This window comes from Camelina sativa, chromosome 12 (genome assembly GCF_030686135.1).
Source record: "Camelina sativa cultivar CO46 ecotype springtype chromosome 12, ASM3068613v1".
NCBI classification, from domain to species: Eukaryota; Viridiplantae; Streptophyta; class Magnoliopsida; order Brassicales; family Brassicaceae; genus Camelina; species Camelina sativa.
The window spans coordinates 40,607,864-40,630,215 of record NC_141891.1 but is presented as its reverse complement, the minus strand read 5'-3'; the positions used below and the strand labels follow the sequence as shown (position 1 = coordinate 40,630,215).

At 40.1% G+C, this 22,352-nt stretch overlaps 5 protein-coding genes and 1 pseudogene across 5 annotated transcripts; 2 read left to right on the top strand and 4 right to left on the bottom strand.

The window, feature by feature from the left end:
• Positions 1-322: 322 nt before the first annotated feature.
• On the top strand, positions 323-1,028 carry LOC104732894 (SKP1-like protein 11 pseudogene; annotated as a pseudogene).
• Positions 1,029-6,006: 4,978 nt separating this feature from the next.
• LOC147933403 (uncharacterized) lies at positions 6,007-8,025 on the bottom strand. The gene has a single exon (XM_087477439.1). The coding sequence runs from the start codon at positions 8,023-8,025 to the stop codon at positions 6,007-6,009; it is 2,019 nt and encodes a 672-aa protein (XP_087333565.1).
• Positions 8,026-8,803: 778 nt separating this feature from the next.
• Positions 8,804-10,357, bottom strand: LOC104732893 (peroxidase 62). The gene is given in 2 exon segments (XM_087477756.1): positions 8,804-9,397; positions 9,736-10,357. Coding segments are annotated over 2 exon segments (966 nt in total). The 5' UTR covers positions 10,298-10,357; the 3' UTR covers positions 8,804-8,993.
• A 2,741-nt stretch (positions 10,358-13,098) lies between these two features.
• On the top strand, positions 13,099-15,844 carry LOC104732892 (uncharacterized). Its single transcript, XM_010452493.3, has 7 exons — positions 13,099-13,542; positions 13,653-14,264; positions 14,371-14,555; positions 14,704-14,942; positions 15,025-15,224; positions 15,329-15,454; positions 15,542-15,844. The coding sequence occupies exons 1-7, from the start codon at positions 13,387-13,389 to the stop codon at positions 15,638-15,640; spliced, it is 1,617 nt and encodes a 538-aa protein (XP_010450795.2). The 5' UTR covers positions 13,099-13,386; the 3' UTR covers positions 15,641-15,844.
• Positions 15,845-18,127: 2,283 nt separating this feature from the next.
• On the bottom strand, positions 18,128-19,269 carry LOC104732891 (uncharacterized). The gene is made up of 3 exons (XM_010452492.2): positions 19,196-19,269; positions 18,610-18,988; positions 18,128-18,358 (listed from the first exon to the last, which is right to left on the bottom strand). Exons 2-3 carry the CDS (start codon positions 18,964-18,966, stop codon positions 18,332-18,334), a joined length of 384 nt encoding a protein of 127 aa, XP_010450794.2. The 5' UTR covers positions 18,967-18,988; positions 19,196-19,269; the 3' UTR covers positions 18,128-18,331.
• Positions 19,270-20,732: 1,463 nt separating this feature from the next.
• LOC104733999 (NAC domain-containing protein 92) lies at positions 20,733-22,352 on the bottom strand. Its single transcript, XM_010453515.2, has 3 exons — positions 21,802-22,352; positions 21,411-21,688; positions 20,733-21,314 (listed from the first exon to the last, which is right to left on the bottom strand). The coding sequence occupies exons 1-3, from the start codon at positions 21,998-22,000 to the stop codon at positions 20,919-20,921; spliced, it is 873 nt and encodes a 290-aa protein (XP_010451817.2). The 5' UTR covers positions 22,001-22,352; the 3' UTR covers positions 20,733-20,918.

Genomic DNA, 22,352 nt, shown 5'->3' with positions numbered 1-22,352 from the left:
CTTGTAGGTGCCTTTTACTCTTACCTTAAATTTTAAGACATAAAGTAGTAGAATTATGACTAGTGAGTGGGTTATTTTATTTTATTTTTGGATGAAACTAGTGGTGTTACAATGATAGGTGTAGGTAAATTAGAATTGACCCGGTTTATCTCGGTTTACTCTATTGAAATTACCTTTTCTGAAAAAGAGTTATTTGCCTTTTTATTTTTGTTAAAGATATTATTTCCATCTCAAAAAAGGAATGGTTGATTTAACCGACTCTTAGGGCTTATAAATACGGCGCATAGGGTTCACAACTTCATTACCTAGGAATTCAATCGCTCTCTCAATTCCTAAAACTTTTTCTCATCGAATTCGCTTTCACAAAGAGAAAAGATCTCACCCAACAAGGAACAAACTATGTCGACGAAGAAGATGATCATGTTGAAGAGCTCCGACGGTCAGTCGTTCAAGGTGGAAGAAGAGATCGCGATCCAATCGCAGACCATAGCGCATATGGTTGAGGACGACTGCGCCAGTACCGAGATCCCTCTTGCTAACGTGACGAGCAAGACTCTTTCCCTAGTGATTGAGTACTGCAAGAAGCACCACGTCGATGACGCTAATCCAATCTCCGAGGAGGAACTCAAGACCTGGGATAAGCAGTTCATGGAAACAGATCAATCCACGATCTTTGATCTCATTCTTGTTGCGAACTACCTAAACATCCCAAGCTTGCTTGACCTGACGTGCCAAACTGTTGCTGATATGATCACGGGCAAAACTCCAGAACAGATTCGTGCACACTTCAACATTAAGAATGATTTTACACCTGAGGAAGAAGCAGAGGTTCGTAGGGAGAATCAATGGGCTTTTGAATGAGTGGATCATGGAATCAAACCATTAAGCAGCTTTCTTTCTTTTCTTTAGTGTGTGGTTTTTGTGAGAACTGAAAACGAGCTTCTCCTTCCGAAGTGATTTAAATGTGGAGGAGCTTATCGCCGTTAAGTAGTTCCGAACTGAATTGAAAGAGTTTTTGAGTTTTTGAATTTGTATTGCTGTTTTTTGGAAAAATCTTGGATCCCTTACAAGTGACACCCCTTTACATATTTATACCGACCAATTTATTACCCAATCAATGCACAATTAATAGGGCACGATTTGCGCGGTCTAATTAATCCTCTTGAATGCGGGAATCTTTGACCGGGCCCGAGCTGCGAGCTGACCAACACGAAGCATCTCTGCGCTCTCTTCCTTTCTCTGGGCCTGATGGGCCGATCAGTAATACGCTCTTGGCCCATTAGACAATCCCGACCTAGGCCTTCTTGCCTATTGTCCGAGATGACAGTTGCCCCCCAAGTCTCCCGAGATGAACAGTTCGGGGGACTTTTAACCTTCAAGCGATCAATTTCGGGAAACTGAATATTCCCCATATCTCCACGATTTGATCATGGTAATGATGGGATTTGCCTTCCCGAACAAGCCTCGGGGCCCCACTAGGTGGCGTGTTAACTATAAGAGAGAGAGAAAAAACGGTGCGAGACCTTTCACTTCCCCAGGTAATCATTACTCCCTGGTTCGTGTATAAAGGTAAACTCGACTTCTCTCTTTCACTCTTAATCTCCAATTGTGCTTGTGTTTTCCGTTCTCCGATTTTCTCTCTTTTCCTCTGTGAACTTCTTTACTTTCGCCGGAGAATCCTTCACTCTTCCTTTATTTCTTGCTACTTTTACCGGAAAAGCATGTCTCCCCCGAAATCCTCATCGGGAAAAACCGCAAAACCCTTGATTCCGGGCGTTTTCGGCCCCCACCAGCCGTTGATTCTCTCTGCGGAGAGCATAGCCGAGATTAGAGGATCCACCGGGATCCCGTCGGGTCGAGATCAGATTCCCGGAGGCTCATGAGTCTCCGGAGAACCCCCCTCCAGGGTACTGCTGCGCGTTCGAGATATTCTTCTCTGCGTGCGGTTTGTCATTCCCCCTTCCCGAACTCATTGTGAAGATGATGTTCGAACTGGGCTTCGCTCTTCCCCAGATGTGCCCCAACTTTGTTCGGACTGTATTGTGCCTTCAAACTCTGGGGGAGGAGTTCAACTACCAGCTGTCGTTGGCCGACTTCCTCCAGGTGTACACGGTGAAGACTGGTCGTACCAAAGGCACGCTTTACGTAAGCCCGCTTGCCGGGCTAAAGGTCTTTGACGACCTGCCCGAGAAGGATGAAAAGTGGCGGAAGTCCCATTTCTTCTTCCCGGTTAACGAGCTCACTTTCAGCCACCGCGTGAGTTTGCACGTATCGAAGTGGACTTCGAAAATCGGTTGAATGGAGTTCCTTGCTAGGTCCAAGTTAAGTGTTACTTGACTTTCCGTCTCACCTTTTAACTGTTTCTTTTTCAGATCACTTCGAGCGCGGATTGCTTTGCCCCACATTCGCAGAGTTCTTCTCGAGGTTCTGCAGCCAGGGACAGATCGCTTGGGATTCTTTTTCTTGCGAAAGGATCAGAGAGTCCACGGCGAGGCTCGGAAGGCGTTCTCTCGTTTGTTCCACCCCCTTGAGCGTTTCGGAGATGAATTACAGGGAAGAAAGGGCGTGCCAAGCTGCCGAAAAAGAGGCAAAGAAACAGATGGCGATGGCCCTCGCCTAAGGCAAAGCTCGCATTTCTAACAAGAATTCCTCCGGCTCCTCCGTTCCCGAGGTGAGCGGGACTTCCATGCCTCCAACTGGCTCTCCCGAGCTTGGTACAGGATCAGCCAGGGCTCCTGCTGGCCCGCTGATTCCTCCTGTGATTGTCATTGCTGATTCTAGCGACGAGCCACGGGAGGTCGCTGCTTCCCCCCCAGCGCCGAAGAAAACCTCTGCTGAGGCCTCCTCTCAGCAAACTGATTCATCGAAGAAGAGGAAGGAGCCTGAGACCGCCTCTTCTTCTCGTGAAAAGGGGCGAGCCCGGACTGGCCCATTAGGGGATGAGCGAAGTAGATCTAGCTCGAAAGACAGGGGTCCCTCCTCGGAGAGGAGATCTAAGGAGGCCCCACCGCCTAAAGACTCCAGAGACTCCTCTGGAAGAAACCCTTTGAAGGAACAACGCCCTTTCGCTCGAGGTAAAAATTTTTCTGAGATGCTCTTAATTTTATACCTTTGACTGTTCGATAGTTGATGACTGAAATGACTTGCTCCCGTGATTGTCATTGCTGATTCTAGCGACGAGCCACGGGAGGTCGCTGCTTCCCCCCCCCCAGCGCCGAAGAAAACCTCTACTGAGGCCTCCTCTCAGCAAACTGATTCATCGAAGAAGAGGAAGGAGCCTGAGACCGCCTCTTCTTCTCGTGAAAAGGGGCGAGCCCGGACTGGCCCATTAGGGGATGAGCGAAGTAGATCTAGCTCGAAAGACAGGGGTCCCTCCTCGGAGAGGAGATCTAAGGAGGCCCCACCGCCTAAAGACTCCAGAGACTCCTCTGGAAGAAACCCTTTGAAGGAACAACGCCCTTTCGCCCGAGGTAAAAATTTTTCTGAGATGCTCTTAATTTTATACCTTTGATTGTTCGATAGTTGATGACTGAAATGACTTGCTCAAATATCTTTCAGTCCCCCCTGCTTCCCCAGCCGATCTAATGAGGAGCTACATTCGGCCCGGAGTTCGGATCCCGGCATTTGCTGACATGACCGAGGTCAATCGTGCGAACTTCTTCCGCTTTGCGGACAAAATCGGCGAGGTAAACATCCTTTGGTCTTTATTTCTGTTTCTATCTATCATTTTATCCGTTTTTGACGAGCTGAATTTTTCAGCTTATGATCGAGTTCAACTCCTCGGTGGCGTCCTATGAGGACCAGCTGTTCGTCTCCCCATCCTCTTCCGAGGTGAACCTTCTTCAAGAGAGGATCGCTGACCTGGAAGCCCAGGTAAAAGAGTACGCCAGGCTGGAGGCTGAGAATGCTAGCACCGTAGCGAAAGCCGAACAAATCCGAGCGCGGATGAAGAAGGCTGAAATAGAGGTACTCGACCTTGGGGTTGCCAACGAAGACCTCCGAGACAAACTGAAGAAGGCGGGGGACCTTTACTTCGAAGCGGCGGAGGATGCGAAGGCGGCCAAGAACAGGTTGCACGAGATCGAGCTCCGCAATCAGCTACTCGAAGCTGGCAACAGCTGCAAGATTGAGAGGGTGCGAAGGGAGGAGAGGCAGGCAATGAGGCGGACTCTCCGTCCTCTGGTTGAGGAGGTGAGGGTCACCTTTGAAGAGAGGGAGAAGCTAGCTCCGCTTCAGGTCCGAGCTGCTGAGATTAGGGCGAACCGGATGCTGATCGAGGAGATCGCTAGAGGAGAGATCCAAGACATGGAGGCCGAGCTCGGACTCCTGAAAGCTGACGAAGAGGAGGCGGATGAGAAGGTTTCGAAGGTAACTCCTCATGACCTCGACCTCTCAGTATTCTCAGATCTTTTGGCGGATACACCCGATCTCTTGTGCAGCGAGAACCCGCTAAGCGTCACAATCGACGAGTCCGGCAGTAATCTCGGGCAAATGTCAAAGCAGGGAATGGACAATTTTCTGGCGAACACCAGGCCGGAAGAGGAGCTCGCAGAGATGGGCTTGGCCCTATCCGAAGCGGCGTCTGATCCCGTTCTTCCTAATCCTTAGTTTTCGTTCTGGGGTTGTTTTGGCACGGGTTGCCCCCTGTTTGTAGTACTTATTTTCAGACTTGTTTTGGAGTGTTTTAGTCGTGGTGACCACTCCAAAATTTTTTTTTGTTCTGTCATCTTAAATGCGAACTTAATTTCCGCAATCTTTTGTTTTAAAAGATGATATGAGCAGGAATAAACACGAAGTAAGAACTTCGGTTAAGTAGTTCGAAAAGATGACACCCCAACTTTAATAAGTAAAGTTGAGTACGAAGTAAGAACTTCGGTTTAGAGTTTTCGCAACGTTAAGCTTTAAAGTAAAGCTGAGTACGAAGTGAAAACTTTGGTTTAGACCTGCGAAGATGAACCTCGGCTTAAATGATATATGCGAAGTCAGACTTCGGCTTTTTTTTTTTTTTTTTTTTTTTTTTTTTGAGAAACCATTATTAATAAAAAAGTTTAAGAAAACTTTAAATTTTATTAATATGGATAGCTGGACCCGAAGTGGGCTGCCTACGTACCTTTATCGGGATCAAGCTAAATCGTAGTTTGATACAAATAAATTAACTGTAAAAGAGTTTAAGGTGCAAAGAATTACAAGACCTCGGGACTGGTTTTCCCTCTGAGTCCTCGAGCTGATAGACTCCATTTCGGACTTCGCAAGTAATTCTGTACGGTCCTTCCCAGTTAATTCCCAGCTTTCCTGCATTGAGCTCCTCGGTGTTCTCGTGAACTTTCCGGAGGACTAGGTCGCCAACTGCCAAGGGTCTGCTTCGGATTTTGGAGTTATAGTACCGAGCTACTGCGTTCTGGTAATTCTGGATCCGAACCAAGGCCTGGTCCCGACGCTCGTTGATTGTATCGAGAGTATCCTGTAGGAATTCTTCATTCTCCTCAGCTCGGAGTGGGTTTAGCGAGGTACGGATTCCGAGCACTTCTATATCGGCTGGGACTACGGCATCAACTCCGTGAACCAGGGAGAAAGGTGTCTCATTAGTGGCCCGACGAGGTGTTGTTCGGATCGCCCAGAGGACGCCCTGAAGTTCGTCCGGCCAGCGCCCCTTGCGAGCATCGAGCCGTTTCTTCAAGTTGGCAAGTATGACCTTATTCATCGCCTCGGCTTGCCCATTACCTTGTGGGTAACGAGGAGTTGATTTACTGAGTCGAATTTTCCACTTCGCGCAGAATTCTTCGAACTTCGAGGAGATGAACTGTGGACCATTGTCCGTGATGATTTCACACGGGACGCCATACCGATAGATTATGCTCTTAAGCACGAACTGCTCCACTTCGTCACTTGTTACTTTCGCATAGGCTGCCGCTTCTACCCACTTGGAGAAATAGTCGGTAAGAGCGAGCACGTACTGAACTCCTCCTGGTCCTCGATGTAATGGACCGATGATATCCATAGACCATCTCATGAATGGGTAAGGTGCGGACACCGAAGACACCGAAGACAGGAGCTCGGCAGGTTGATGAATTGACGGGGCGTGCTTCTGACACTTCTCACAAGCTCGAGAATATCTTTCGCAGTCCGTGACATGGTAGGCCACAAGTAACCTTGCCTTTTGATTTTGAAAGCCAGAGTCCGACCTCCGGAGTGATTTCCATTGAGACCATCGTGAACAGCTCGCATTAGCATCGCAGGCTCACTACCAGCCACGCATGTTAGATACGGACCAGCTACACTTCGGCGTAGAAGTATTCCGTTGTGAACGCAGTACCGCGCACTGACAACCTTGAGTTTCCTAGCTGCCCATTTGTCGGCTGGGAGTTCCCCTTTTTCCAAGTAAGCCCAGATCGGGCTCCGCCAGTCATCTGCCCCCCAGCTGTTAGAATTCGTGCCGCTCGAAGTAGCATGTGGGATAACAGCTTGATTGGCAACCGGTAAGCTTGCCGGTTCCGGAATTTGACTCGCGTCTAGCTCTGCCAGAGGTGGGTGAACGTCCATTGGAGTAGGCATAACGGGGGCTGGGTCCTTTGGTGGCAAAGAGTCCGCAGACGTCTTGCGAGCTGCCTCCTCTGCGGCCAGCTGCTTTTTTATTGCCCGGGTGACGACGTTTGAGTTTTCTAGTCGAATGCTCGGATATTGGATAACTTCGACGGGGATAATCCTGGTCGTCGCGGGATCCGAAGTAGACGCCAAAGATGCTAAAGCGTCCGCAGCGGAGTTTACACTTTGTGGGATCTTAGTGATTTCAAAATCCTCGAACTTAGTGACTAGTTCCCGAGCTGTGGACAAATAAGCCTCCATACGACCATCCTTTGTCTCGCACTCCCCCAAAAACTGGTTGGTGACCAGCTGTGAATCGCAGAAAGCTCGGAGTTTTCGGACGCCAATCCCTACTGCGAGGCGTAAACCAGCAAGGAAGGATTCGTACTCGGCTTCATTGTTGGACGCAATGAAAGCCAAGTGAAATGACTGCTCGATCACTTTGCCTGTAGGGGAAGTGAGGCGGACCCCAATTCCTGTTCTCGACTTGGAAGAAGCGCCATCGACATACAACGTCCATGGGGCTTCGACATTGTTGCTAACCGAAGAGGCTAGTGGGAGTTTGATCAAGAAATCAGCCAGCACTTGCGCCTTTGCACAAGTTCGGGTCTGGAACTCGATGTCGTATTCACTCAACTCGACAGACCATTTAGCTAGCCTCCTGGACTGGCTCGGACTATGTAATACCGTCCGTAGTGGTTGCGTCGTCAGGATTATGATTGTATGGGACTGGAAGTAAGGCTGCAGTTTTCTTGCCGAAGTGACTACTGCTAGGGCCAATTTTTCCATCATAGGGTACCTGGACTCTACCCCAGTAAATGACTTGCTGATATAGAAAATTGGTCGCTGCTCCCCCCTTTCCTCACGAACCAAGACTCCACTGACCGAACTGTCCGATACGGCGACGTAAAGAAAGAGCGGCTCACCGAACTCAGGCTTAGCCAAGACCGGTGGTTCAGATAGATAGGCTTTGAGCTGAGCGAACGCCTCCTCGCATTTCGCATCCCATAAGAAATTTTTTCCCCCTTTCTGTAACAGCTGGTAGAAAGGGAGGCATTTGTCCGTAGATCGAGAAATGAAGCGGTTGAGAGCTGCGATCCGTCCGTTAAGGCGTTGCACCTCGCGCAAGGTCCTAGGAGAACTCATAGACAGGAAAGCATTAATCTGCCTTGGGTTTGCTTCAATTCCTCTTTCTGTGACGATGTACCCCAGAAATTCCCCTGATGGGACTGCAAAGGTGCATTTCGTGGGGTTAAGCTTTATCCCGAACTGATTCAGGATGTCGAAGCAGATTTTCAGATCAGCGAGATGCGAGCTAACTTCCATTGATTTTACCAGCATGTCATCGATGTAGACTTCCATGGTCTTTCCGAGTTGATGCTCGAACATTCGATTCACTAGTCTCTGGTAAGTTGCTCCCGCATTTTTTAACCCAAAAGGCATCACCTTGTAGCAGTAAATCCCGCGGTCCGTAATGAATGCAGTCTTCTCCTAGTTGTCCGGGTTCATAAGGATTTGGTTGTAGCCAGAGAAAGCATCCATGAAAGACATCAGCTCGTGACCCGAAGTGGACTCAACTAGCCGGTCGATATGCGGAAGTGGAAAGCTGTCTTTGGGGCACGCCTTATTCTGGTCGGTAAAATCAACGCAGACCTGATTGGGAGAGCTGGTTGCCATAGCGGTGGTTGTGTGGAGTGTGTTTGTGTATGAAATCGGAACTAATGAGAGTCAGGCGATAACTCCCCTCCTTCTAACGCCAAATGTGGCGACTGAAAACGAGCTTCTCCTTCCGAAGTGATTTAAATGTGGAGGAGCTTATCGCCGTTAAGTAGTTCCGAACTGAATTGAAAGAGTTTTTGAGTATTTGAATTTGTATTGCTGTTTTTCGGAAAAATCTTGGATCCCTTACAAGTGACACCCCCCTTACATATTTATACTAACCAATTTATTACCCAATCAATGCACAATTAATAGGGCACGATTTGCGCGGTCTAATTAATCCTCTTGAATGCGGGAATCTTTGACCGGACCCGAGTTGCGAGCTGACCAACACGAAGCATCTCCGCGCTCTCTTCCTTTCTCCGGGCCTGATGGGCCGATCAGTAATACGCTCTTGGCCCATTAGACAAGCCCGACCTAGGCCTTCTTGCCTATTGTTCGAGATGACAAATCGTGGGTACAACATTTTCTTTTTTGATTTCTTCATCAATGTAGATGAAAATTTGAAACTAAAACTTTATTTATTCCACCAAATCAAACAGAAAGAAATGGGATACAAGTATGAGCAACCCACTTTTTTGGGTTCTCTCATTGCTTTCTAATCAATCGGTTTAAACATTTTAAAAAATAAAGTCAAACTCTTAACAAATCAATCATTCAAATAAATTAGCCATAAAAACCTTAATCAATGATTAATTAACGGCAGAGCAAACCCTACGAATTTCTCCACTTCTCCCTGTCTTCACACCAATATTACTCATCTTAACCATTGACCTCGCGAACTGAACATTGAAGTTGCTGCTTGAAGCCGTGAACTCTTGCACTATGGATTTTGTAGTGGGATTAGTCCAAAGAACGTGATCGGATTGAAGAATTCCTCTACCACGGCTGAGATTGTTGAAGAAGGATGTGTCAAATGTGTTTCCACTTCCATTGTCAAGATCCACACGAGCTGATCCGTCTCCGTTTTGGGGACAAAGTCTTTGAAGTGTTGGTACAAATGTTTGGTCCATGGTTGGATCTGCTGTGTTTCCGGTCGAGTTGAATATTCTGTTCGTGAAGAACCCACATGCAGCTGTTCCTATCGTGTGTCCTCCTACAAAATCATACATATTCATATTCAGTTTAATAATTATTATATAATTGAATTGGTCCATACTGTGTCATTTGTTGTAGCTTATAGCTAGTAATCATATTCTTTTTTTTTATAGTAATCATATTCTAAAAACCGAAAAAAAAAGGTTCGAATAAGAGAAACAAACATGGATTGAACGAACACTCCTACATATCATTTATATTATAAGGAAAAAAATGATTTTGAGCGTGGTAGACTGGTAGATTTGGTCTTATGTCCAATCTAAAGACTCCACCGATCCAAACTACTATATTGGTCTATTCTTATTTCTAAAAGGTAATATTTGTAAAATTACTTACCAACAAGAGCGACTAGATCGCGAGTGGTAAGGCGAAAAGCGGAAAATTTCCTTTGTTGAATGGCTACGGGGTCACTTGGAGAAGGGAGATTGTTAACGTTCGTTGCCAAGGAAACTCGTCCATCTCTACGTCCCGTTGGGACTTGCCAGCTTTGTCCTTGCGTCTATATATATATATATATATATGCACCCATGCAAAGCCACACAAAAGTTTACATATTCCACACAAAAGGACATGCCGCCTCGAGTTGCCTCTTGGCATCGTCAATGACCTCGAAACCACGGAGGTTAGTGTTTGCACCAGCGGTTCTTTCAGAGTTAGGTCCCGCTAAAAGCACCGAACCATCACAACCTTGAACGAAGCAATCATGGAAATGCATTCTCAATAACCCGGGTGCAATTCGTGGATCTGAACCAAAGTGAGATGTCACTGCGGTCCGAACAATCGTCTCGGCATTGGGGCACGTGGTCGAGTAGAACCCAATCCTCGTACCTTGGCCATAAACCGCGATGAGACAACTAAGGAAGACTATGAACGAACAAAGTGATCGGACTAAACCCATTTTTATTCCTTTTTAGATAAGATTTGAAGTGTGTTTTTGAGATAGTAGATAGAGTTTGTTTAGAAGATGCATGGGAAGTGATACGAGAACGTGAGTAACTTATAGAGGTATTGAGAAGTCAAAGGGTGACATTGAAGTCATCGAATTCGGCTACAGTGTTGATGTAATTAGATAAATAAAAAAACTGAAAACCGCGTTTTGTATTGGGTCATGAGCTGGCTCCGCGCGTTGACGACTGCAGAACCATGTTTGGTTTGTTTTTTTTTCCTTTTGTACGTTTCTGTCAAATTAATTATGTAATCATTTATAATAAATGTGTGGTATAGAATATTCTTTTTGTAGGAGTTATACTTTGATTCAACTTTTATTCTTTATTAAGAAAACTAGTACTAAGCTAGTGCATGAGATTTTCATTTTAGAATAATGTAGTGACTTTGGACTGGTTAAACGAATCAAGTGTTAATATATTCATTCAAAGACATGAACATTCACTATTCAACAAAAGTCCACTGATCCTGATCCATCGTGTGAGATTAATGTATTGACCGGAACATATACTAAAATCTTATAACAAAACAAACAAAAAAAAAACAAAATAGTTCAGTGGGTTTTCTTAATGATTATAAGGTTTTATACATATAACATATATGATTGGTTTGGTTTAGTTAGTCCGAATTTTCTAGTAATCTGGAAATGGAAGAGTGATGTCGAATTTTTCAGTTCCATTTGGTAAATAAAAAGGTTTGGTTCGATCAGGGTCGGCTTACTAGATAGGGTTGGATCTCCGAATGCAGTTCGATTTTAGATTCAATTTTGAATAAGGGGTTTAAAAACAAGTTTCCGCCCCATGGTTCCCAATAATGTTGAACCAATCCTTAGTTTGATTCGTGTTTGTAGATTAAAAAGAAAACCAGAAAAATGTAGCCATGCATGGTTTAAAACACATAATTTGGTCAACCAAAAGACCCGTCTTCACAATTCATGTGTTGCATAGAAGAAAACAAAAATTAAGCCAGTGGTTGGTAATATGTATGATCATGACTGTGTATGACAAAGTCTCTAATAATTTTTTTTTATAGTTATCGCAGTTTTGCTAGTAATAAGATCTGTGAGAAATTTTGGAATGTGTTAGAAGCTAAAAGTAAAATTTAGTAACAAATTGGTGACCAATATGTAGCCAGAACTCATGCTGACGAAACTAATTATCGTTGTTTTGATCCATATGATTTATTTCTGCAATTAAGATAGACTGAAAATTTGTAACAGAATAGTGACATAGCAAAATAGAGAGTTTCTATAAAATCCAGAAGCCTTTATGACAGCATTCATGTTTCTTACATATTTTTATGTTTTTTTATTGTGATTTTGTCAATGGAGATGTTGTTTTCCTATCAAAAATCCATGCATGACGTCTACAAAGACTTAGAACAATTCAAATATCGATGCTTACTAACTAACTATTTGATTGGGCTGGAGATAAACACAACGGAGATAAATCCTTTATCCTTCTAATGAATTGATCTCTTTGTGTTAATTTTTTATAACTAAACTTTATTTGGAGACTTAGAATTCTGACCCTTTGCCACCCCCACCGGGCCACCCCTAGAAACAGGCCTGTTTTCAACTTTTATCTATGATGTTTTAGAACTGTAGTTATTTTTGTTAAACATATCCAATTTTATATTTGGTTTGATTAATCATCCTACTATATTATTCTAGATATATGCAAAGTGACATTTTTTCAGATCGTTTGTAGCTTCATAAAACATATGGCCGGTTGTGATTATATTTATTTAAGTTACATTATGAATTCATGCTGATTTTGAAATTTCGACTTTTTTTATAAAAAGTTTAATACATTTAAATATATAATTAATATTTTTAATCATTTAATTATATTTTGGGTACTTTGGATATCCTTTGGGTTTTACTTTGATTCAGGTAAAACGTTTAATATTTTTACGATTTGATAATTAAATGTTTAAGACGTGTAAGAGTGTTTAATTATGATTTGGTTTGGTTTTTCCTTAGTCGGTTTAATTTCAACTTGTCTTTCTCAAATAATATTTAATTTTAGACTAATATTGAAAGTAAAATTGATAAATACATTATTTTGCTCAAAAGTAAATCTGATCACAACATTTAACATATACTTTTATCAATTTTTTAAACGTGATAAAATAGTTTAGAGAAAAACAATAATCAAATCAATAAAATACAAAATAGTAGAAGTGAGCGAGAATCCAAATTTACGATCAGATTGAGAAAGATATGTATTGTGAATATCGTAGCAACAGATTTTCAACTACCGCACAGCATTTGTGATTCCATTGCACCTACCCTTAACTAATAATCTATTTAGACCAAAATTCCATTTGTTTTGTGAATTTAGTGAATAGTATGAGAAAGATTTATAAAAAAAAATAGTATTTTTGAGACAAATACCTATTATAGTTTTGTTTTTTCGAACTTGAAAATATCAAGTATTTAATTTTGAAAAAGAATTCAACTAATACCATTTTTTAAAATCTCGGAAAAAAGAGTGTCAAATACAAAGTTTGGAAACCTGCAAACATATCATTTTTGTTTCTATACCAGAATCATATATAAAAAAAAGTAGTACGAACAATATCAAAATTTGGCTAGATAATTTGTGTATAAGATAAATGATGTGTTTGAATAACTGAAATTTTGAAAATCATCCAAAATATTATTTAAAAAATCCTCAAATTAACCATTTTAACCTGTTAATTTAATCCTTACCTAAACAAGTAATCACTTAAATAGGGATTTTGGTGTGTGTCCAAAATATCTGAACCCAACCAACCTCTATCATCCAAAATTTAGTTGGAGAATTCGGTTTAAAATGATCAGGTCCGGTTCTGATTTTATCCCGAACCGGAACCGGATCAATCCCCATACGTGGCGAGGCGAATCGTGAAATATCTGTATGGAACTGTTCAAAAATGTCTCTTTGTTTCTTCGTATAGATCAATCAATCATGGACTCCAGTTTCTGAAAAATCTCTTTTGTGGTCTTTCCAATTTCGGATTTTTGAATCTTCTCCGATCATCATCTTCACCACCACTATGGGTGCTTCATCTTCGACAGACAACAAAGAATCATCTGAGAAACGAGAAATCGAAAGCCTCGCCGCTTCAACCGGAGCTCTTCCTCTGCTTCAACGTTCCTTCTCAAAGCTCGTCGATTCTCAAACCAATACAGTTCCTTTTCAATCCTTCAAGGTATATACTTTCGTGGGTTTGTAATTGAATCGTGAATGATCTAACTTAGGGTTCTGAAAATTGGATCTTTACTTGAATCTGAGATCAGTTTTGATTTTCTCTTCTTGTAGAAAAGTTTTGGTTTGAGCTACGATTCAATTACTTCTGAAGGAGGGCAAAAAGTTCCAGACTCGTTTCCCAAATTGTTGGAGTGTTTAGGATCATCTTTAGTAGATTTGTTCTTCGTACCTGACAAAGAAGGATTGAGTTGGGTTGAGTTTGCTAGTGGTTATGTCAAATGCTGTGGGAGGATGTCATCTTCGATGTCTTTCAATACTTTGTTGAGAGTTTACTATGTGACAGCTAAAGATGCAGGCTTTTCTCCAAAGCTTGAGTTTGAATCTGATGAATCTGATTGTAAGATTAATGGGTCGATTTCGAGTTCAGAGTTGCTTGTGTTTCTTTGGTTGTGTTGGACAATGTCGTGGGATGGTCGGACTTCTAAAGCTGCTGAAATGAAAGGGTCTTTGTTTCTTCCGGATATAAGTCATTTGATTCTATCAGCACTTGTGTCTTGTGTTGAACCTGAATCTGGAAACAGTTTTGATGTATGGGAGACTGATGTTTCTGGATTAGAACTCGAACTTCCTATTGGGAAATTCCTAACGTGGGCTTTGACAACAGTTCCTAGTCTCACTGAGTGCCTTTCTCACTTTTGTAATTCGAGGCTTCAAAACGTTGAGGTATTCTCTCTTTACTTTGCTGCTTTGCATTGGTGTATGTATTAAATGGTATTGTAGTTCTAAAAGAAAGCTGTGAGATGTGAAGTTTGGATTGATGAATTTACAGGATGGATCTGGACCTTCAAAGTCTACTGCTGTAGATGATTCTGCGCCCAAGACAAGTGAAAATACCCTTCTAACATGTGGAAGGGCATGGGCGATTTCTTTGACGAGCAAAAGTGCAATAAGCGAGGAGATTTTGAGCTCATACTTTCCTTGCAATAGTGATGAAACAAATAATCTTCTATACCGGTATCTCTCACTACCTTACTTCTGAGCAACTTGTTTATCTTTCATTTGTCTTTCATGTGATTTAAAATTGCCATTTTGTGTACATCAACTTGTTTTTTGAACATTCTGTCTCTGCAATGTATTTACGTTATGTTCGTTTCTCTTTCAGCTCATACTATCATGGGAAAGGCATGAATCGACTGTGGTCCAATGTTCAAGGCTATCATGCTCCAGTACTAGTGATCATTTCTGCAAGCTGTGAAGTCGAACATAAGGGTACTTCAAGCGAGAGGAAGTGGGTCATTGGTGCAATCTTGCAGCAAGGTTTTGAAAACAAAGATGCATTTTATGGAAGCACAGGGAACTTGTTCTCCATAAGTCCAGTCTTCCACTCATTCTCATCTTCTGGTACTTCACTAATCGAAAATTTTCTTCTGCACACTTGCTTTTCCATTAGTCCAGTCTTTCATACTATTGTGCTAATCTTCAGGCAAGGAGAAAAACTTTGCGTATAGCCATCTGCATCCCGCTGGTGGAGTCTACGATGCACACCCTAAACCTGTTGGAATTGGATTCGGTGGAACTCTTGGAAACGAGAGAATTTTCATTGATGAAGACTTTGCTAAAATCACAGTCCGTCATCATGCAGTTGATAAATCTTACCAGTCAGGCTCTCTTTTCCCAAACCAGGTAAACCTCAAGCATCTTGATTCCAGAAAGACCAAATCTCAATGCTGGTAAAATTTTGTGCTCTTGGATCTTAATAACATCTCTTACTAAATGTTTTTGTGCAGGGCTATTTACCAGTAGAGGCTTTGGTTTTAGATATTGAAGCATGGGGGTTAGGTGGAAATAAGGCAAGGGAAATTCAACAAACATACCAGAAAAGAGAAGAGCTTTTCACCAACCAACGTCGAAAGGTAAAAATAACACACACAAAAAAGAGCATAACATCTATGATGCAATGCACAAAGGTTTCCAGATATGACATGTTTGTTTATCTGCAGATCGACTTGAAAACATTTACGAATTGGGAAGATTCACCTGAGAAAATGATGATGGACATGATGGGTAATCCTAATGCTCCTAGAAAGGAAGAGAGGTAAAATACGAAGCACGAGGACTGGTTTAATATATGCACATACGTTTTTTAATTGAGATTTTGTATGTACAATATATATAAGCAAGAAACTCTTTTGCTGTTATGTGCTCGTCTTGTCGATTCAATGTGTAAGTTATGTATACTATCGAAGCCAAAACTCAAACTGGCCTTTCTAAATAAAAATAAAAACGGAGATAATGATTTGATATTATTTGCCCATAAAACTTGTTTTTATTCTTAGAGCTTCCACGAGCATTGTCTTAGCCATGGTTCCTGATCAAAAGAGTTCATCCATATCTGGTTCACATAATAAACAAAGAACAAAACAAATCTATCTGTCCAAACCCGAAACCAAAAAGCTTAGCTTGAGATACATATTGAGTTGCAGCGTACTGAGTGAACATTCCCAAAAGCTAGTCTTGCCAATTCAATGAGATTATACCAAGAGATATCAATGATGCAGCAGCATTACTTCTTGTCTTCTGCTTTTCTAGGCTGCAAAACACCATAAAACCAGACCTGAAAGCTCTACACATAAAGAAAATGCTATTGAGTTAGACATCTCGGCTGCACCACAACAAATACAAAGGTCATTAACCAACCCGCAAGTACTACACACATAGAAAATGCTTGAAATGTAACTGATTTAGACCATTCAGATCAGGTTAACCTTCATATGATGCTGTTTCCAAAGTTTTCTACTTTCTACACTCAAAACTTCATATGGTATTACTTTAGATGTCAGAATTGTAATAAAAAGATGGAGACATTGAAAGCTGAAGGGTATTATTGTTAATGTGAAGATTGAGAAGATGAAGTGATATGTTGCCGTCTTATGCGTTTGAAGTTTAATTATTTGTTCCTTTCTAGCATTTTTAGTTTTTTAGATTTGGTAAAAATCATTTTTTCTAGCTATTAACATTTCTATGAAGAACATAGAGAAAGACAAAAAATTTTTATGACGAACATATAATTTTTTGGATTAACTAACGTGCAGAATCTTTATACGTTGTATTCACCATACTTATAATAATTAGCTCCTTTATAATGAAAAAATATTCATCATGTGTACTGCATAATACAAAATATTGTGAACTGCACTCCATCCATTCCTCGATGATGTGAATAAAAGAGCAACTTAGTGTAGAAGATATTAACAATTTAATCACCTACACTAAAAACTGGTTTAAAAATAAAAATTCAAATATATGCATCAAGATTTGAATATTACAGAGTTTACTCACAGCCATGTTAAGGAGACCATGGTATTCCGCAAGTTAAATCCTAGAAGTAACAATAAAAATACAATTATACAATCTTAAACACTAACAAAACTAAAAAAAAAGATGTAAAAAAAAAACTAAAAAAAAAAATTAACAAACAAATACAATTTAAAATTTAAATTTTTTAGTTACAAAATTTTTTCCCTCCGATGAAGTACTAAAATTTCTAATCAAAATACAATTATACAATCTTAAACACTAAACAAAACAAACAACGTTAAAAAAACAAATATAACTTAAACATATTAGGAATCAAATTGGATGGATGGAAGGTTGGAAAATATGTTCATCCATGTGTTACAGCTCTCCGCTCCTGTGTTACAATTCTGACTCGCCGTTCTTGGAGAATAATCGATCCCAGCATCCTTCAGTCTACAACGATCCAACAAAGATATTCTACTTGTTGGACGCATGCTTAAATTCGGCAGTTTGAAGCTCTGTTGAAGCTTCATGGTATAATGGCCATGGATGAATACCTGATAGCCGATGATCTTATCCGGCTTACGGAAGGGGGTAATGGTGTTGGCTCTTTATATCAAGCTCATGAAGCTCTCACAGTTCATGGTATCAGATCTACACTGGTTAGTAACTATTTGTTTATCTAAATAATTTCTTTGTTGAAGCATTCTTTGCTTTTATTCGAGGTTTTGTATATCATATACCTGATTGTCCTATTTTGGCTGTTAACGTCGGCTTGTTCTATTTTGGCTGATTATCCTAAGTATTGTCCTGCGCATTTGGAGATTGATTTATGTTGAACTTTTCTTGCACTACAAGAAAACAGCTTGGAACTGATGGGCATATCCATCAGGAAATAGTCCTTAGACCATCTACAATAGTTTTCCCAATTTTTTCCACTATAATAGAGGTGAGGTAGATTTGTTAATAACCTTTAACGGTTTAGGGTTGTATTTGCAGAGTTTTTAATGTAAAATTTCATCACTTATCTACTTTGAGGTCAAATGTGAAGCACGAGGAGTGGGTTAATATGTTCACATACGTTTTCTAATAGCCATGTTGTCTATACAATATATAAGAAACTCTTTTGGTGTTATGTGCTCGTGGATTTAATGTGTGTAAGTTATGTATACTATCATTGCCAATGCCAAACTCAAGCTGGCTTTTATTAATAAAGACTGAAAAGAACGTGCTGATTTTGATAATTTTAATCTTAGAGCTTCCACCAGCATTGTCTTAGGCGTGGTTCCTGATCAAAAGTTCATCCATTTCTGGTTCACATAACAAGGAAACAATACAAATCTATCTCTGTCCAAACCCGAAACAAAACATAAAAAAGAAAAAGCTAAGCTTGAGATACATATCGAGTTGCAGCGTACTGAGTGAACATTCCAAAAAGCTAGTTTTGCCAATTCAATGAGATTACACCAAGAGATATCAATGACGCAGCAGCATCACTTCTTGTCTTCTGCTTTTCTCGGCTGCAAAACACCATAAAACCAGACACAAAGGTCAGTAACAGACCTGAAAACTCTACCCATAAAGAAAACACTACTGAGTTATACATCTCGGCTGCAACACAACGAATACAAAGGTCAGTAAGAAACCTGCAAATACTACACACAGAGAAAGTGCTCGAAATGTAACTGATTCATATCAGCTTAAACATCATATGATGCTGTTTCCAAAGTATTCTACTTTCTAGACTCAAATGAGACAAAATGAGACAGACCTTAACACCAGGAGCCTCTTGGAGAATCTCTTCATCAGGGATAAGCACAGGCCACTGCTCACCGGCTTCACGAAACATCTGCTCTGTCTCAAGATAATTACCTTTATCGAGAATCATCTTTCGAATCGACTGAGCAGATGTTGCAGCTGCATCAAAAGCTTCCTCAACGCCATTGACAAAGGTGACAGTGATCTGCGGCGGCTGCTCATCTGTTCTACGTTTCACCAAAACCTGACAATTGGGATTCGACTCTTTGGCCTTCCGTGCATTGCACTGAGCCAAGAACTCAACACAAGACGCGAGTCTTGGATCCAATGTGTTGAACTCAATTCTTACTTTTGATAGAAACTTCAACATCTTCTTCCCCAAAATAAAAACCCTAATTTCACAAATTCCCGATTAAGATTCCATTAAAATCAGAGAAATGATTGTGAAATCTATAAGAATGATTTGATATTTAGATAATAACATCGTAACTTCGAGATTCATAAGAAATAACAGAGATTCGAAACCTAAAAAGTTTAGATCACATAGCGAATGAGATATAAAACGCAGTTCTAACGAGAGTAAAGGTTTCGAGTTTTACCTGTCGACGGAAGCGTCACCGGTGAGATTTGGGGGAAGTGATTGTGAAGAAGAAGACTGAAGAAAGGGTTTCGATTAGATTTTAGCCGGTTCACTCTTTTCTTCTTTATTCCCTCCGGTTCGGTTTAGATTTTAGCCGGTTCGGTTTGTAATGAAACCAAATGAAATGACGTGTCAAACGTATAACCGAACATTTACTGAATTAAAATATTTGAACAGTCTGTTGTAAATTCCACTAGCTAGTTTTTTTTTTTTTTACTAACTAATTTCCTTTTTTTTTTTTTTTTTTTTTAATTTGTAGGTTTCACACTACATGTGTATGTATTTTTCTTTTCTTTTTTTGTTGTTTTGCAAATAGGTTCCCAATTTGTTTTAATGTTTTGAAATTTGTCTTCAATTTAATATTATCCGATATTCGTCTTTAATTTTTTTGCTTGGGCTCGTTTTTTCAAGATTGCTCCTAAAACTGATAGTAAAACAGTAAGTGATCGAGAGTGCAATTAACAATAATCAATAAAATTTTCAAATTACAATACGGTAAAACGAAAAACTAGTATAGAAGATTAATAATAGTTTTCTTTTTATGTTTTCTACATGGAGTATATTTTTAACACCCTTGTTGGATATAGCATAATCTTTAAATAAAAAAATACGATAACATAAAAACTTGATAATACTAATGTAATAAAATCACGTTTTTAAGACACTAGAATTGACCGACTGCTATAATGTCATTTCGACCGTTTTCAATCCTTATAAATTTTATAATGGTAAAAAAATAACAAAATCACGTTTTCAAAACATAAGAACGTAAAAAAGTGTTATATCAGTCGGCATCATTAGATTATTGTGAGACTGACAAATCACAAACATTAGAGAACCGTGGACTAGGGCCATCTTAAATTATTTATAGGCGCATATGCAATTTGTTATCAAATGGCCAGTAGAAGTGTAGAACGCAAGAAGATTGGGGACATAATAATATTATCCGATGAGGACGTTGGTATAAAGTTGAGTATTGTTCATGTAAATAAGTTAACACTGGTGGCGTTGAATAAACTAATTCACACATGTTCTTTTGCTTCTCTATAGCATCCATGATCCACCACACAAGTTCATGTAGACAATTTTGCTAAACGAAAAATGTCTAAATTAGAAATGGGGGAGAAACATATAGGTAGTATGAAAAGAAGATGATCACCTAAACAGTGTGAAGTTTGACATAACAATATAATATTGATAAGATCATTCAATTTTTTTGTTAATATACTCATAAGTCATAGTATCAACTCTTTGGTTGGTGGCCTAACACATGTTCATTGAGAAGAACAGTAAACCAATTTGGCTTCTAACTACTCTAGTTTCAAATTTAATAAAGTTTAAAAATAAATTAAATTTATTACTTCACCCCAGTATTTAAATAATGTCATATTGTACGTTTAGCTTCTTGGTTTTGGATATCAAAATTTATCTAAATGTATATTAAATTAGCTTCTTGAGTTGGGAACTTTGGATACATGGCAAAAGAAATTAAGATATTATTAAATTAAAAATTCTATTGAATGCTAAAGCTTTTTTTTTTTTTTGGACACAGACAATTAAAATACTAAAGCTAAAATTGACTTTCTAGCATTTTTTCTCCTTTTTTACAAAAAATGTGACAAGAATATTCATTCACACACACGAACGCATGACTACGAAGTCTACAACAGAAGTTATACAACTCAGAAGTTCCAAACGCAATCCAATTCCTCCGCACCGGCTAAACCGGACGGGTTATGACCGTCGAAAGATCTACCGGGATATTGAGTTTCTTGACCGTCAAGCAACATCTTCATTAGGGAATAGTTGTCTTGTAGAAACAGAGGATCAGAGTAAAACAGAGAACCAGAACCGTCTTTGGACTCGTGGACAAGACTCTTGTCTTCGGTTTCTTGGTCGGAGAAGCAGGTCACGTGAGTTGAGGACGAACCGGGGAAAGAGTCTTGTTGAGAACAATCCATCAACAAAGGTAAACCGGCAGGTTCAATTCGGTTATTAATGCGAGAATCAAGCATTGACATTGGAATCTTTGTACCATCGGCACGTTTCTGGAATACACGACATATAACCCATTCGTTCTACATTCACAAACAACCAAACAAAGATATTAATTTCTTTCAAGTCCACAAAAACAAAACACAAAAAAGTCACTTTATGTTATTATTATGTATTACCTTAGCTGTTTGGGGAAGGTTTTCAATAGAGTATTTGCCTTCTAAACGATACTCATGCATGACCCAATTGGTTTTAACTCCTTTAGGAGCTCTTCCTTTATAGAAAACCAAAGTTTTCTTCATACCAACAAGTGATTTCCCTTTGAAAATCTCTTTGTCTTTACCTGTGGCTTTCCAATAACCGGCTTCTGTTGCCCGGTTTGTCCTTAAACCGGTTGGGTATTTCCGGTCTCTTACACAAAAGAAATACCATTCTTTCTCCCCCATCTTAGCCTTCCCTGTTTTACCAAAAACAACCATATGTATATGATCAGAACCAATTGGTTCATGCATGAGTATAAGGTAGTGAAACAAAGAACGGTTCTTGAAGAGATAAGGTAGTGAAACTTACAAGGTAAGTCCCAAGGCTCGATCTTGTTGAGATCAACCTCACCAATGGCAGTAGCAGAGAAGAAAGTGTTGAAAACCTTTTGTTTGAGGTAGTGAGTTATGAGTTCTTCATCAGTAGGGTGAAATCTGAATCCTGGTGGTAGATCAATCTGTTCTTCATCTTCTACCATTTCGCAGATTCTTGATGCCTCGTAGTCCATAATCCTATTAGGGTTTCTAAGAAACAATAGATGTTTTGAATCTTTTCTTGTAAGATTTTTTTTTTTTTTTTTTTTTTTGGAGATGAAGAGAGAGAGAGAGAACAAAGTTGGGGGTTTTAAGAGAAGAGGAAAGGGTTTGAGCAACGAATCTCCTCTCTATATACTAGTTTTCATTTGAGAAAATAAGAACACAAATATTTATTATTATTTTAGTATTGACCAATAATTGGTCAATAAAGGGTTCTTCTTTCGAACAATTATTTTGTACCTAAATTCAAGAGTTTCACCTACTATAAAGAAAAAAAAATCTGATATCTCACTTCTATATAAATGGGGTTAATATTTATATATA

Excerpts from the sequence above, each read along its gene's own strand:
- LOC104733999 (XM_010453515.2), bottom strand. The coding sequence starts at position 22,000 with ATGGACTACGAGGCATCAAGAATCTGCGAAATGGTAGAAGATGAAGAA. Across the intron at positions 21,689-21,801 it reads CGAGCCTTGGGACTTACCTT|GGAAGGCTAAGATGGGGGAG; the intron begins GTAAGTTTCACT and ends TTGGTAAAACAG. Across the intron at positions 21,315-21,410 it reads ACCTTCCCCAAACAGCTAAG|AACGAATGGGTTATATGTCG; the intron begins GTAATACATAAT and ends TTGTGAATGTAG.
- LOC104732892 (XM_010452493.3), top strand. The coding sequence starts at position 13,387 with ATGGGTGCTTCATCTTCGACAGACAACAAAGAATCATCTGAGAAACGA. Across the intron at positions 14,265-14,370 it reads CGAGGCTTCAAAACGTTGAG|GATGGATCTGGACCTTCAAA; the intron begins GTATTCTCTCTT and ends ATGAATTTACAG. Across the intron at positions 14,943-15,024 it reads CCACTCATTCTCATCTTCTG|GCAAGGAGAAAAACTTTGCG; the intron begins GTACTTCACTAA and ends GCTAATCTTCAG.
- LOC147933403 (XM_087477439.1), bottom strand. The coding sequence starts at position 8,025 with ATGCCTTTTGGGTTAAAAAATGCGGGAGCAACTTACCAGAGACTAGTG.
- LOC104732891 (XM_010452492.2), bottom strand. The coding sequence starts at position 18,966 with ATGTTGAAGTTTCTATCAAAAGTAAGAATTGAGTTCAACACATTGGAT. Across the intron at positions 18,359-18,609 it reads AAGAGGCTCCTGGTGTTAAG|CCGAGAAAAGCAGAAGACAA; the intron begins GTCTGTCTCATT and ends GGTGTTTTGCAG.